The sequence below is a fragment of the Leptosomus discolor genome, chromosome 4, assembly GCF_034619465.1.
Source record: "Leptosomus discolor isolate bLepDis1 chromosome 4, bLepDis1.hap2, whole genome shotgun sequence".
NCBI classification, from domain to species: Eukaryota; Metazoa; Chordata; class Aves; order Leptosomiformes; family Leptosomidae; genus Leptosomus; species Leptosomus discolor.
The window spans coordinates 7,660,743-7,673,506 of NC_141394.1; the positions used below are offsets into that span (position 1 = coordinate 7,660,743).

Below are 12,764 nucleotides of genomic sequence, written 5' to 3' on the forward strand. Positions count from 1 at the left end.
ATGACATTCGCCGGCTTCGTGGTGGCGCTGGTGATAGGCACGATCCCCGGAGCCCGCGGGCCGGGACAGGTCTCCGCCAGCCTCCCGGCCGCCCGCCCCCCGCAGCCCCCGGCCCCGCCGCCGCCTCCCCCCGCCGGCTGCCCCGCCGGGGGCTTCGCCGCGGCCCAGCGCCCCTGGCCACCGGCGGCGCCCGCTCTCCCGCGGCGGGGGGCGGCGGGCCGGGCTCCGCGGGGCCGCCGCAGCTCCTGCGCCCTGCCCGGCGGCGGCGGCGGCGGGCGGCCCGGGGGCGCCCCCGGGGGCGGCCGGGGCCGGGCGGAGCGGGGCCACGCTGACTGCGAGCGAGGTGAGCGGGGCGGGGGCGCGGGGCCGGCGGGGAGAGGAGGGGGCGAGCGGCCGCCGGCTGGGGCGCGGGGGGGCGGCGGAGCGGCGCCGCGGAGGGGCGCGGGGGCTCGGCGGGACGGAGAGTCTTGGGCGGGCGGCGGCGCCCTCGGCAGCGCGCACCCGGCTCCCCCCCGCTGGAGGGGACAGGGACACCTTTTGCCGAAGTGACGGCGAAAGAGGAGGGTTTAAACTTTTACACGCGTCGGTAAGACCAAGGTCCTACCTGGTTTTATTCCGACGCTCTGTTAATACTAGGTAAATCGCGTTCAGAAGCTGCGCCCCAGGTATTCGGTAGGCTCAGTTCGCCAGGGCTGGCATTGCCCTTTCTGTAGTCGGGCACGCTTCCCTGGGAAGCGCTCGGTCTACAGGAGTTAAGCGGCAGAAGGAAAAGCAAAAGGATGCCTCGCTCTAAACGCGGACCCATCACCTGGCATCTCTTTCTTTTCCCCCGCACCCTGGGATAATGGGGCTTGCGAGTTAGCGCTGGTGCTTGAGGACATCCGTGAACCCAGCCAGGAGACCTGTGCTTCCCCCCCACACGCTCCCAGCTAAACTCTCCCTGACTTCAGTGGAAGTTTTCAGCGCGCAAGCACTGAACAGCAATTTCAGCATTCAGCCCTTGAGCAGCTGATCAGCTTTACATTTCCTCTCTGTTGGCGTTAAGTATATTTATGTACAGTCTGGTTTTGAATGACTTCACATTTTCTCCTGCATCGCTCTGGTATTATCTCCTACCTAAATAAGAATTATGTCCTATCTATACTATACTAAAAATGATCAAGCATAATTGTTGCAACAAAAATAAAAATTCCCTTCTTTGTTGCCCTTCCTTTTACATATTTTGTAATATCACAAGGTCAGCAAGGAAATTGATCTTTAATATGGTTAGTAGTAGTTTTGTTGGTTTTGGGTTTTCGTGGGGGGTTTTTATTATTAATTTACTTTCAGATCTCTGAAGAAGATTTGTTATATTTCTCTTCCAACAATAGCCCTAGAAAGCGTGTGCAAAAAAGATGATAATTTGAACAATGTGATAATTATACATATTGGTATAAAATATCACATGAAGAGCATATGGACTCACCAAGGTCCATATTGATCATTTATGCATTAAAAAAAATGCAGCTTCCAAAGCTCTCTTGTCAAGAAGACAGAATGATGTTATGCATTACAGATGTCTCCCTGGAGAGAATACCAGGCAGCTGATGCCACAGAGGAGAAAACAGATAACTAGACACAGATGAAAAGAAATCCAGAAGACTTCACACCCTTTAACTGGTCTTAAGTTTGGGCAAGGATCCCACAGTTGCTTCTTTGATTCAGCCCATCATATTTATAGCATTTTTCAGAATTCTTCAGTCTGGTTCCCAAAATACTTTGTGAGGACTTGGTCTAGTATGTTACAGTGAAGAAGAACATGGCATTTTATTGCTAAGAACCCAATCTTGCACTTACTAAAGGAAATTCCAGGATCCCCTGTAAGCACAGCATGAATGTTAAGTAAAAAACACCCCTTGTTTTGGGTTTAGCTGTGCTTCTTCAATCTTTTCAGAATGCTGTGTTTTCCCCAGAGCAATGAAATCCAGGTTAGCCTCTCTGAAGAGGGAGGATATAGCTACTGAACAATAGCCAATACTTTCTAATTGAAAGGTCACCTGCTTCTGTTTGGCTCAGTGGTGAACTCTCCGTGACATCGACAGGGCAAATGTCTGTCCAAAAGCCTTCATGGAGGTGATATGAAAGAATTAGAGAGTGTGTGAGATGGCTTAAGGTGGAACATGGAAATAAATCAAGATATTTGCTCAGAAATAAACATCATTACAACATTCATCCCAAAGTATGTTCCTTTCTCACAAGAAGCAAAGAAATGCAAGTAAGGCAATGTTATGATGCAGTTTACAGCTGGAGAAGGACAGACTATTCAAAGATAAACTCCATGCATCTGTTGCTTTAGTACATGTACTAAGGAAGCCCATACTCAGTTATTAGGCACCTGCAATAAGTAAAGACAATACCATGTTCAAAGCCTGAACTGTAAATCTCCTGGCTTTCCTAGCTCAAATATTAAGACTTACCTGCAAAGTTACTTGGCTAAACTTTGTGCATGTGTATGTACGAAACTGCTTTCTGTTTAAACATTAACAATGAAAAATTAAAAAAAAAAAAAAAGTGCCTTTGCAATTATACTATGTGGTACCAGTCTAAAATCAGTTTTATAGTTTAAAATAATAGATTTTCGTGTTTCATTTCCTTGCTGCTAAAATGAGACATCTGGGTAATATTATTTATTCATGCCTTAAAAGCCAGTAAACGAAATACAAATATATATAAATTATCATGATTAACCAAGGAAATCATAGAGGAAAATAAATGAGTGCAAGTACTTTACACAGAGCCAGCGTGAGTCCAGCAGAATTTAGTTACTGCTAGTAACAACTTACTTGTAACATACTCATGCTTCAAAAAAGGCCTGCCTCAGTACCTAGAAGCAACTGCTGCCACACAATGTTTATGTGGCGTGTAGTTACAGTATTCTGCATGACTGTTCATGCTATCTTGTACATGCCTACTTTAAAGCTCTGAGTAAAGTGGGTTAACTATTTTTCTTTATTTTACAAAGGGGAAACAATACAAGAGACGGTAGGTGTCTTTACCAGAGGCCACACTACCAATCAGTGGCAGAACTGGAAATAAAATACCCATCTCCAGAATGGCCAGATTGTACAGTCTTTCCATGTCAATTGCTTTTATCACAGGGTCATTCCACTAATGCCAATCAAACAATGCTTCACTAAACTTTTGTGAGAGGAGAATCAAGCCTCAGGCTCGAAGCCTAGATTATTCTTCCTGCCTGTTACACTATAGTCCAGGCAGTTGATGGAAGGTCTTTTGGGGTTTTGGGTTTTTTTAATAGCATAGGGTTAGAGAAAAAAAAAAAAAAATATGGAAAATGAAACCTGAATATCTGTATTTTCCTTCTAAGAAGCAGCTCTTCTGGAACCATTCTTATTACAGCTGCACAGCATGAGACCCCTCATTTTCTACAGCTCTGTACCACATAAGGCAACCGCAGTCCTTTAGAGCCCATTACATTCCTAACACTTCAGTTTATTTTTCCAGAGCCTTAAACCATTGATCATTGACATCGTGAATCTCACTGCTGCAGAGGAACCAATTCAGCACATTACACATTCAATACATACAATATTTATGCAACTTCTAATATAACAATCCTCGAGTATGCAATGCTATCTGCTAAAGTTCTCAAGATAGTTCTTAAAAAGTAGTTCTGATGGATGCACCCTTTCTTTCAAGGTTAAAGTACAGGAGAAAATAATTATCGTTTTAGACAAAGAGCAGTGTTCAGGAAAGGGATGGACAACAGCATTCATTGATCACAGTGAGCATCATCCATAGTTTTGCTGAAGTCAGTGGGATTAACTTTTTTTATTTTAGCCAGGCCTGATCCCGGAAGGGAAGAAAAGTTTCCATTGATTTGAACTGGTGTTAGATTCGATCTATACTACAGGCAGCTTTTTACAAGTACCTCATGCAAACCAAAGAAATAGTTTCATTCTGAAACTGGGATAGACTCTTTTATGTGTATTACGAATCATTCACTAGTGTTCTGAAATACTGTGAGTTATAATGTGGTCACATGGGATATACAGCATGTATCAATGGGGGACCTTCACGCTTCATGTCAATTTGGACTTACCTAATTGACTCCAAGGCAACAGAGATGCATTATCAGTGCAGGGCCTTTCTGTGGCACTGTCCCATGTTGGATCACCTTGGAAATGAAAGCAGAAATAAAAATACTTGTTGTTTTTACAGATTTCTGAAATTTAAAAGACTCAGAATCACAGAATCATTGAGGTTGGAAAAGACCTTTGAGAGCATCAAGTCCAACCATCAACCCTACTCTACCAAGTACACCCCTAAACCCTATCACGAAGCCTTAAATCTGCCATTTCAGAGCACTCAGCACTAGGGTGAAAGGGACAGGCAACTTCTACTTCTGAGCCCTCTTTTCCAAATCTACATTTACAGCCAAATTACCAACCTTTGTACACAGGTGTTTACGAAGAAACTACTGGCACACCTTTAGCCAACACCATGAACCCTGCTGCTGCAGCACTCACATGTGCAGCAGAAGTGGAAGTGATTCCCAGTCTGTTTGCAGTTCAGCCACACAAACAATGCTTGCTCCCCGTGAAATGCAGAAAATAAAATAGGGTTTGAATTTACCCAGCATCTCCGGATGTGAGAATGGTATAGGAAAAGAGGCCAAGCACAACAGCACAATTCCTTTGAAGCTCACATGCTTTTTTGGAGTTAATTAAAAGTTGGCTGAGAGGTTTTCCTCTCTTTTTTTTTCCTGTGTGTCTCATCTTGAGCCTATATGGCAGGTGTTGCGGAGCAAGTCTCAGCAGCACCCACTGGATACCCTTACTTCCTTGCATTTGCAAGTATAACTTAATCTCTTTTAAACAGTGATAGCAGATGGGAAAGACTCTGACTTGGGTGGATACCAGGGCAACTAAAATTACCAGACTGTACGTAAACAACACAAATTGACCGTCAGTAACCTTGGCTAGAACATATTTTTGAGTGTATATAACTGAAGCAGTTTCTGTCAAGACCGTAATTTGTATTCTTCAATATAGGGCTGAATTAAGTCTGTCGTAAACCACAGTATGTGTCCCAGAGTTGCCTAGCAGGCCTGCTTTGTGGTCCTGGGCCCTTGTTTCTAACTCTCGTGGGGTCAGTTCATCTCTCCTCACCCTTCTTCTTCCTGACCAGTGCTGAGGAGGGCACCGAGAGCCGTGGGCAGGATCCCTGTACTCATGTTCCCTACTGTTGAGCTTGGTGTTGAGGCAGTGAAGCTTCGATAAGCACTTTAAGCAGAAGCTTGACACCATGTTGAGTTGGTGGAGAGGGGAGAGTGTGAGTTTCTCAGAGCATTGCATAAAAGCCAGAGTAGCTATTACTGCATTAGCTCTAGCCCCAACATGTTTAGTTTTCTTCAGCAACTAAAACAGCTGAAACGTTATAGCTTAAAAAAAGAAGATGTTACCCTGTCTACAACTCCAGAAACCTAGAGCCTCCTCTGGCTTAAGCCAGACCTGTTTTCTAAGAGCAATTCAAATGCTCTTCTCCAGAGCTTCTTGTGCCCTAGGAGGAGCACAGAAGCAAGCCCCTTGGGCTCACGTGTTGCAGCGCAGTAGGGGCTCCAGGTGTTAAAATGTAACAGTAGAAGACTTAACCAGTGAAATTAAGAATTAACCACTATCCTTTTAATCATGGTAAATATTAGTTTTCTTGCTGCTTATGAAGCTAAAGAGCATTTCCTGGTCATTTTAACAATGCAAACAGTGATTATCTTGCAATTAAGATATTAACAGATTCTTAAAAACAAAGATTGAATCATGAGTAATAAATAGACACTTGATAATACAGCATAAACATACACGATGGCAGATAATGTTGCTCACCTTGCAATTCCCTATGATCAGTTTAAACATGAAACACAGGTATGTGTTTCATTATGAAGTAAGCATTTTATCTATTGGCAAGAAAAAATAAGCTACTGAAATGGAAGTCTGTATTTTAAAGTTCTGTTATGTTTCATGAGGCATCCATGTTACTGTAACTAATGTATCTCTTGATCCGGTAAAATAACTACCAGGGGCCTGAATACTGCAACATTTTGAGTAAACAACAGATAAATCATTTCTCAGTAGTGAGCTCCTTGATTTGTTTGCTACATAATTATGACTAGTCATATGATATAGGTTGATACGTACTTCAAAGTGCATATGAAACAAAAAATACTGTATCATTTTACTTTTGTTGGATACAGTGCTGAAATACTGACCTAGAAACATTTAGACTGGATTTAGAAAAATATGTTAGCTATATTAACCACTCAGAGGGTTTTTGATTCCGACTTTTCTTTAAAAAAAAAAGGTTTTACTTATTGTTTTGCTTGAGGAGAGAATGCTGGATTTTGCCCTGGATGGTTTAGGTTAATCATAGCTGCAGATATCAGTACTGTCCTATGAGGAGAGTAGTACGTCAATGCAACCAGCATGTTAGAATTATTATACCATATATTTGGTTAACTCAATTAAACAGCAGCCATACTAAAAGGTTTAATATTAGTTACATGTAAGAATAGGCTTTCTTTTTATTTCTTTCTAGATTAACTTGTCAGGTGAAAATCAAGAATATTTTAAATTTGTTCCAAAATTACCTTTAACAAACATCTTGTGTGTTTTCTCTTCTATATTACAGAGGCTGGTTCTTTATCGTATTTTCTTGTGAGATGAACAAAGGTCTGTTATGAATACTACTGCCCTTCATAAAACATTGGTGCTCCTGTACGCAGCTGTAAATCTACAGGAAACAGGCAAACCAAAATATTTTGTTGAGATACCAGATGAATTTTTTAAAAATCCCGCATTTATTGTTTTCATCTATGTCTTTTCCCACAGGCACATAGAAATAAGGCACTGTCCCTTCCAGTCTTTTTCCCTTACTTACCAACTGATACCAGTAGTGTATTTTCTCACTTCAACAGGGCCAGACATCACCCAGGATTCTTTAGGGGAGCGGATGGTGAGGAAGAGGCCGTTTTCTTTGCTTAATGGTAGTGTCCACAGTGAGAACTTTGTGGGTTTCAAACTTCCTTCCTGAGGCTTCTACCAGAGATGCAAAGGATTTCAGATTTCTTCCATTTTTAATTGCTGGGAAAAGAGTTTTTGAAGTTCTCTCTTGTGCTATCTTTTGCTCTGTATACGTGAATAAATTCTTACGCTGTTGTCACTGGTAAATACATTCTGTACATGCAGAAAGAGGAGTGAGCCAAATCGTGCTATGGAGACCTTAGAAGAGAATTTTATTCTTCAAGTACTCCTTTATTCAAATATTTGAATAGAAATATTGTGTAATGTGTACTCAGGAAACACTGTATTGATTTCAGTAGGTGTCATGCAGGACTGTAAGCAATCATGTACAAAAATAAACTTATTTTTGGAGATGACATCTTCAAAATTGCTTTCTGGTATGTCAGGAATCGCTTTGCTATGACTGCAGTTGACGTTTCGAGTGAAAATAATAGTCTATACAGAAGTCTGGTGAAGAGCAGAAATAAACAAAATTCCAGACTCTGTCTGTATGTGACAGAAAGACACAAAGAAAAAAATTATAAAGACAGATAAACAATGTGCAACATGTCTCCAGTATTGTTATAATTAACTCATTACTAATCCTCTGTTTGGAATGATAGCTCACTCTGTAACATGAGTTGAATTAATTTTGTTTGTAATTTACTGCACAGTAAGTTACTGCTGAGAAAGTAAATAGGAGGCAAAAAGGAACACACAAAACCAAGTTTGAGATAGATTCATTCCTCGGCTTATTCAGCAGTCTTTTGGCTTCATAAAATATACTGAACTAAACTAAAACAAGGACACAATCTGAGCGAACGCTGAGAAGAAGAAGAAGTAGATCTACCTATTATTATTATTTACACATACAGGAACACATATACAATGAAATGCAGGCATGGACATCGACTGTTTTCTCCCATTGCTAAAAACCCTGCAAACTGGATGATGGTGTAGCTTCTGATTTTAAGTAGATCACAGATCAGAGGCAGATGGATTAACTGAGATTTCAGGCAAGGCAAATGCATACAACTAGTCTGTGTTTGATAACTTAACAGAAATGTATTCTTTCTTGTTGAATCACTGCTCTGTCATGCCTCTCTGTTCTGCTTCTGTACAATTATACCTATGACCAGCTTTCTCCCACCTTTACCAGTGGCACTTGGCTACCTTCAACAGCAGATGCATCTGGCATCTCAAGTAAAGCTACTGTAATAAAAAAATGCAAAATCTGTTAATTTTCTTTGATTTCTGTGTTCGGTGGCTCTCAAGAAGCAGACTTTTATTTCTTCCCCCTACTTCTTTTAGATGGTTCCTCATGTTTTTAGCTTGTTTTGCCTGAGAATTTGGTAAAGACCTCTCACGAATTAATAGAACTACATCCAACGTTTTTCTGTCTGAGAACAAGTATGAACAAATGCATTCTTTGGCTAAAATAAATTGCTGACATCCATGACATGCATAATGTTAAATGGGTAAGAGCAAAAGCTATGCAATCCATGTGGTTGTTTTCTGATTCCCTTAAGTTGGATGGAATTATGTGAAAGATAAAAGTATGGCACTCATATATATGTAATTTTTGCTTATTTGGGTAGAGGCAACCACATTTAAATAATTGTGTAGTCTATACATACTTTTTTTGGTTAGATCTTTGACTAAGTTGTAGCATCTGAAGAATCAGAAATGTGATGTAATTTCAGTATAAGAAGCAAAATGTTTTCCTCACGTGAAAAATAAGGTTATCTCCTTTTGCATAAGAATGTTAGATGAGCTAGGGTGCTTCTGAGAAGCAGCTCTCCCAAAGAGCACAAAGATGGTAATACACGAAACAGGTACTCTCTCTGCAGATGGAAAATCAGGTTCGGAGTCTTTTGTGGGATACATTAATTGAGCAATGGAATATCTTGGAGGCTTAATTTTTTTATTTTTTAACTAGGTTCAGTGCGACTGCAGGGTGGCAAGAATGAATTTGAAGGTACGGTGGAGGTTTATTTGAATGGAATCTGGGGAACAATCTGTGGGAGCCATTGGGACAATAATGATGCAACAGTCGTATGTCGGCAGCTTGCACTTGGGTAAGTTTCAATCCGAGTAAAAATCGGTCAACTTATTTTAATGATGTTTCAGTAAAAAGGACAATTTATTTTGTGAATCCTGAGGGCTTTTTGTGTTTGATGATTGTTTTTTCTGTTTGAAAGTTGTTGAACGCTGAAGTTGTTCTTCCCAGAATCCTTTGCTTCCTTCAATTGTGTTGTACTTCAGAGAGATTGCTGTAAGCATCAGTATTTCATTTGAAAGCTGCATATGGGCTCTGGAGAGGAGCAGACCAGGGTAGATGCTTTGCTTTCAAAGTGAAAAGTGTGAACAGGTCAGAAAAGCTTAGGGCAAACCAAAAGTGCTTTACTGGACATCTGAGAGATGTCAACAAGGGCAGAAACATGAGGGCTGATCCTGATTGCATTTATGTGAGTGTCGATTAAGAACAGCTCTAGTGAGATTACTGTATCTATAAAAACATAAATGTGATCAGAATTAGACTCTACATGGGCTCCTAATAACAGGAAAATTCATGGTTCTCAGGAGCATGGGGTTACCCTGATGATCATCCATTCTATCCTGCCAAAAAACATCTGGGTCTCACCCTAGGTTTTTGGAAAATGTGGTATTTTTGTTGTGCACATCTTCATCTAGCTAGATGATCTGTATGGTTTACTATCAGAGTTGCACATTGATAACAAAACCCAAAACCAGAGAAGATTTGCAGCTTTACATATTCACAGAAACATTTTACAGAGTTACAGAAACATTGGACTGGTTGAAAGTCCCTGCATTGTTCTCACTGACCACTACTTCCCACTGCTGTCAGAATAGAGTTAATCAACACAATCTTTTAACATAATTTGGTCATTAGAGTCTAGATAATGCCTATAGTGATACTGCAATTGCAATAATAGGATGAAAATGAGGTAAGGAAGGAAATGCCCATACCAAAAGGGAGTTCTAAAAATAAAATGTAATTTCAGCTTCTAAAAAGTTAGCCACGAAATTACTTGAATATCCCCCCTTAGCATCCCATTCAGTTTGCACTTTCTCAATAAAGCCACAAAGTGTGGCTGGCTTTATTGCCTTTCTAACATCTCTTTCAGTCACATACCAAAGTAGTCAATTTCTTTGCTACAAGCAGTAAGGGGCTTTTATAGCGTACTTGCACTGTGACATTCCTAATGATTATTCCACTTTTTAAGACTGCTAGCCAGAACTAAATCTAAGCTGTTTTATAATGTTCCATACTAATCTGGACACACCATGTCAACTTATAAAAATATGAGGATTAGATGAGATAAAAGTTCAGCCATCTGGAGGCTGTGATTTTGCTTATGACTTCAGCTGTCTACGTGCAATGTCTCCTTTCCTCATTTTCATGGAAGTTTTTTTTGCCTTCCATACCATAAGCATTTCAGTTGAACAAGACTGCTATTAGCAAAAGTAGTTCAGGGATACGGGTGAACGGTTTGGTCTTTTCAAAAGAAATGGCTGAAATCTGAATCCAGGCCAAAAAACCCCAAGCAAACAGTAGTTGAAAGTTTCTCTTATCATGAATGTTTGGCAGAAATTTGGATCTATATACCACAAAGTGAACTCACTAGGTATTACTGGTGCTTTTCAGGTGCTTCCATCTATCTTATTCTTTGATTTTGCAATATTTGGGCTTTGTTTTTAATGTAATTTTGTTGGGCATTATATGGAAGAAAAGGTGGCTCAATAATTATTGCTGTAGTTTGGTATGAGAAGGAAAGCAAGCTGTTTGTAAGTGTTCTGGATGGATGGGAATGGCTGAATAGAGAATAATGGACACAGGCCTGATCTAATGGAGTATGAGCTGGTTTCACTGCCCCATGATCAACCATATTATATGACATGTGCATGGGCAGAGCACTGGTATGTTTTAATGGAGTAAAGGAGAGGGTAAGGGTGAAAGGCCCGTTTTAGCAGTATCTCTATACGTGGAAGTATAACTGCAGCAGGATGGTACTGTAGATTCACCTATGGACTGTGGACTCTGTTGAGTTTTGTAGTTAAGAACCGGGAGAAAAGGAATGTAGCCAGCCCTGCAGCAACACAGGCCATTGTACTAAAATATCCCACAACAAAATGGTGAGAACTGGGTCACATCTGTTACTTTTCTTTGTGCAGAAGACAATGCTGAACTGTATGAAAATGTGATGAATTTACACTGCTGAAGAAAGCCCTTTCTTTTCTACTCCAACATTCATATATGAGAAAATGTTCCACTTCCTCTCCTCCCACTCTAATGTCCTATTGTGATTATTCTTCTTACAGTGAAAAAGGTACAGCAAAACACATACCATTTTCTGGACTGGGCCTTATTCCCATTTACTGGAGTGAAGTGCGTTGTCGTGGTGATGAAGAAAATATACTGTTATGTGAAAAAGACATCTGGCAGGATGGAACATGTCCTCAAAAAACGGCAGCTGCTGTCACATGTAGCTCTTCCCTGGGTAAAAAGAATATATATGGTTTGGTTAACTCTTACCTTGTTTAAATACAAGTAGTAATAATTACTCATTATTAAATTAGAAAAAAATATTAAGACTTCTTGGAACAGGAAATTAAACAGATTGAATCATCACATCATTAATTGTTTGAAATCCCTCTATGTTGTGCAAGCAGCAACTAGCTGAACCACTTTTTATCTTTCCATAATCAACAAGCAAATTGTTGCTTTGAGATGTAGGTTGTGAGAAAGGCTGAAGCAGCAAGAATCTCCGGCTGTAAAACTAGGGCTGGTTCCCCCCACATTTTTAAAAAACATTTATTTATTTATTTATTAACTCAGAGGCTGTCTTTGGTAGCTCTGTACCATCAATTTGTTAGCTTTTCTTGAACAGTAGGGAGGAGCAGCAATTTCACAAACAGGCTGTGCCTTCTCCTTTGGTACAGAAGTGTTGGGATGACATTCCCTACTGTGAACATGGATGATACTGCACAAGGAACTGCAAAGTTCAACTAGCCTTTTAAAATTATTACAAAAAAACAGATTTCATACCAGTGAAATAGTAAGATGAAACTGGAGAAATGCCCTCACTTTTTATTTTTTTTTAAGACAAGAAATAGATGAAAGAGTAGCACTAATTGGTTGGAAGGCCTATGCAAAGACTAATAACATTTTAAATAATTCAGATGTTAGATAGGAATAAACTTTAAAATAACCTTTTTAAATACTATAGTGATTTTTTTTTTTAATATATTTTAAAACTGTTCCCATTATTACAGCTTTATGCAGGGGTGATGCTTTCAAGACAATGTCTTGCCAGACCAGAAATGGGCTAGTAATTTGAAAAGACCAAAAATTAAGCTGCATCTCAGAAACGGGAAGGGAACAATACTTACACAAATAAAGTGAGACTCCACAGTCAATGAGACTTCGCTGCTCTGACTGGAATCACCAAAGTAATGAGAAAACGTGAGGACGAATTTCTGCTTCTGTGGCAATGGAAGAATTTTTGCCTCTTACTTCGGATTTTACCCTCTGGGACCAAGCCTATACAGAGCCAATTTTGCTCTTACTGGTAGAAACGCAGCTTTACTGACTGACTGTAGTATTTGGCCTTACAGCCTTAAGTATCTGAATGCTTCGGCACCTACATAACTCAAGATCAGTACAGTTACTTGTCTGTGTAATATTCT

General features: G+C 40.4%; 1 protein-coding gene across 1 annotated transcript in view; it reads left to right on the plus strand.

Moving 5' to 3' along the window:
* PRSS12 (serine protease 12) overlaps positions 1–12,764 on the plus strand; it is a 42,302-nt gene continuing 29,538 nt past the window's right edge. Inside the window, exons 1-3 of the mRNA XM_086464124.1 lie at positions 1–343; positions 8,992–9,130; positions 11,397–11,575. Coding sequence (XP_086320250.1) covers positions 1–343; positions 8,992–9,130; positions 11,397–11,575 — 661 coding nt within the window. The remainder of the gene's footprint in view (positions 344–8,991; positions 9,131–11,396; positions 11,576–12,764) is intronic.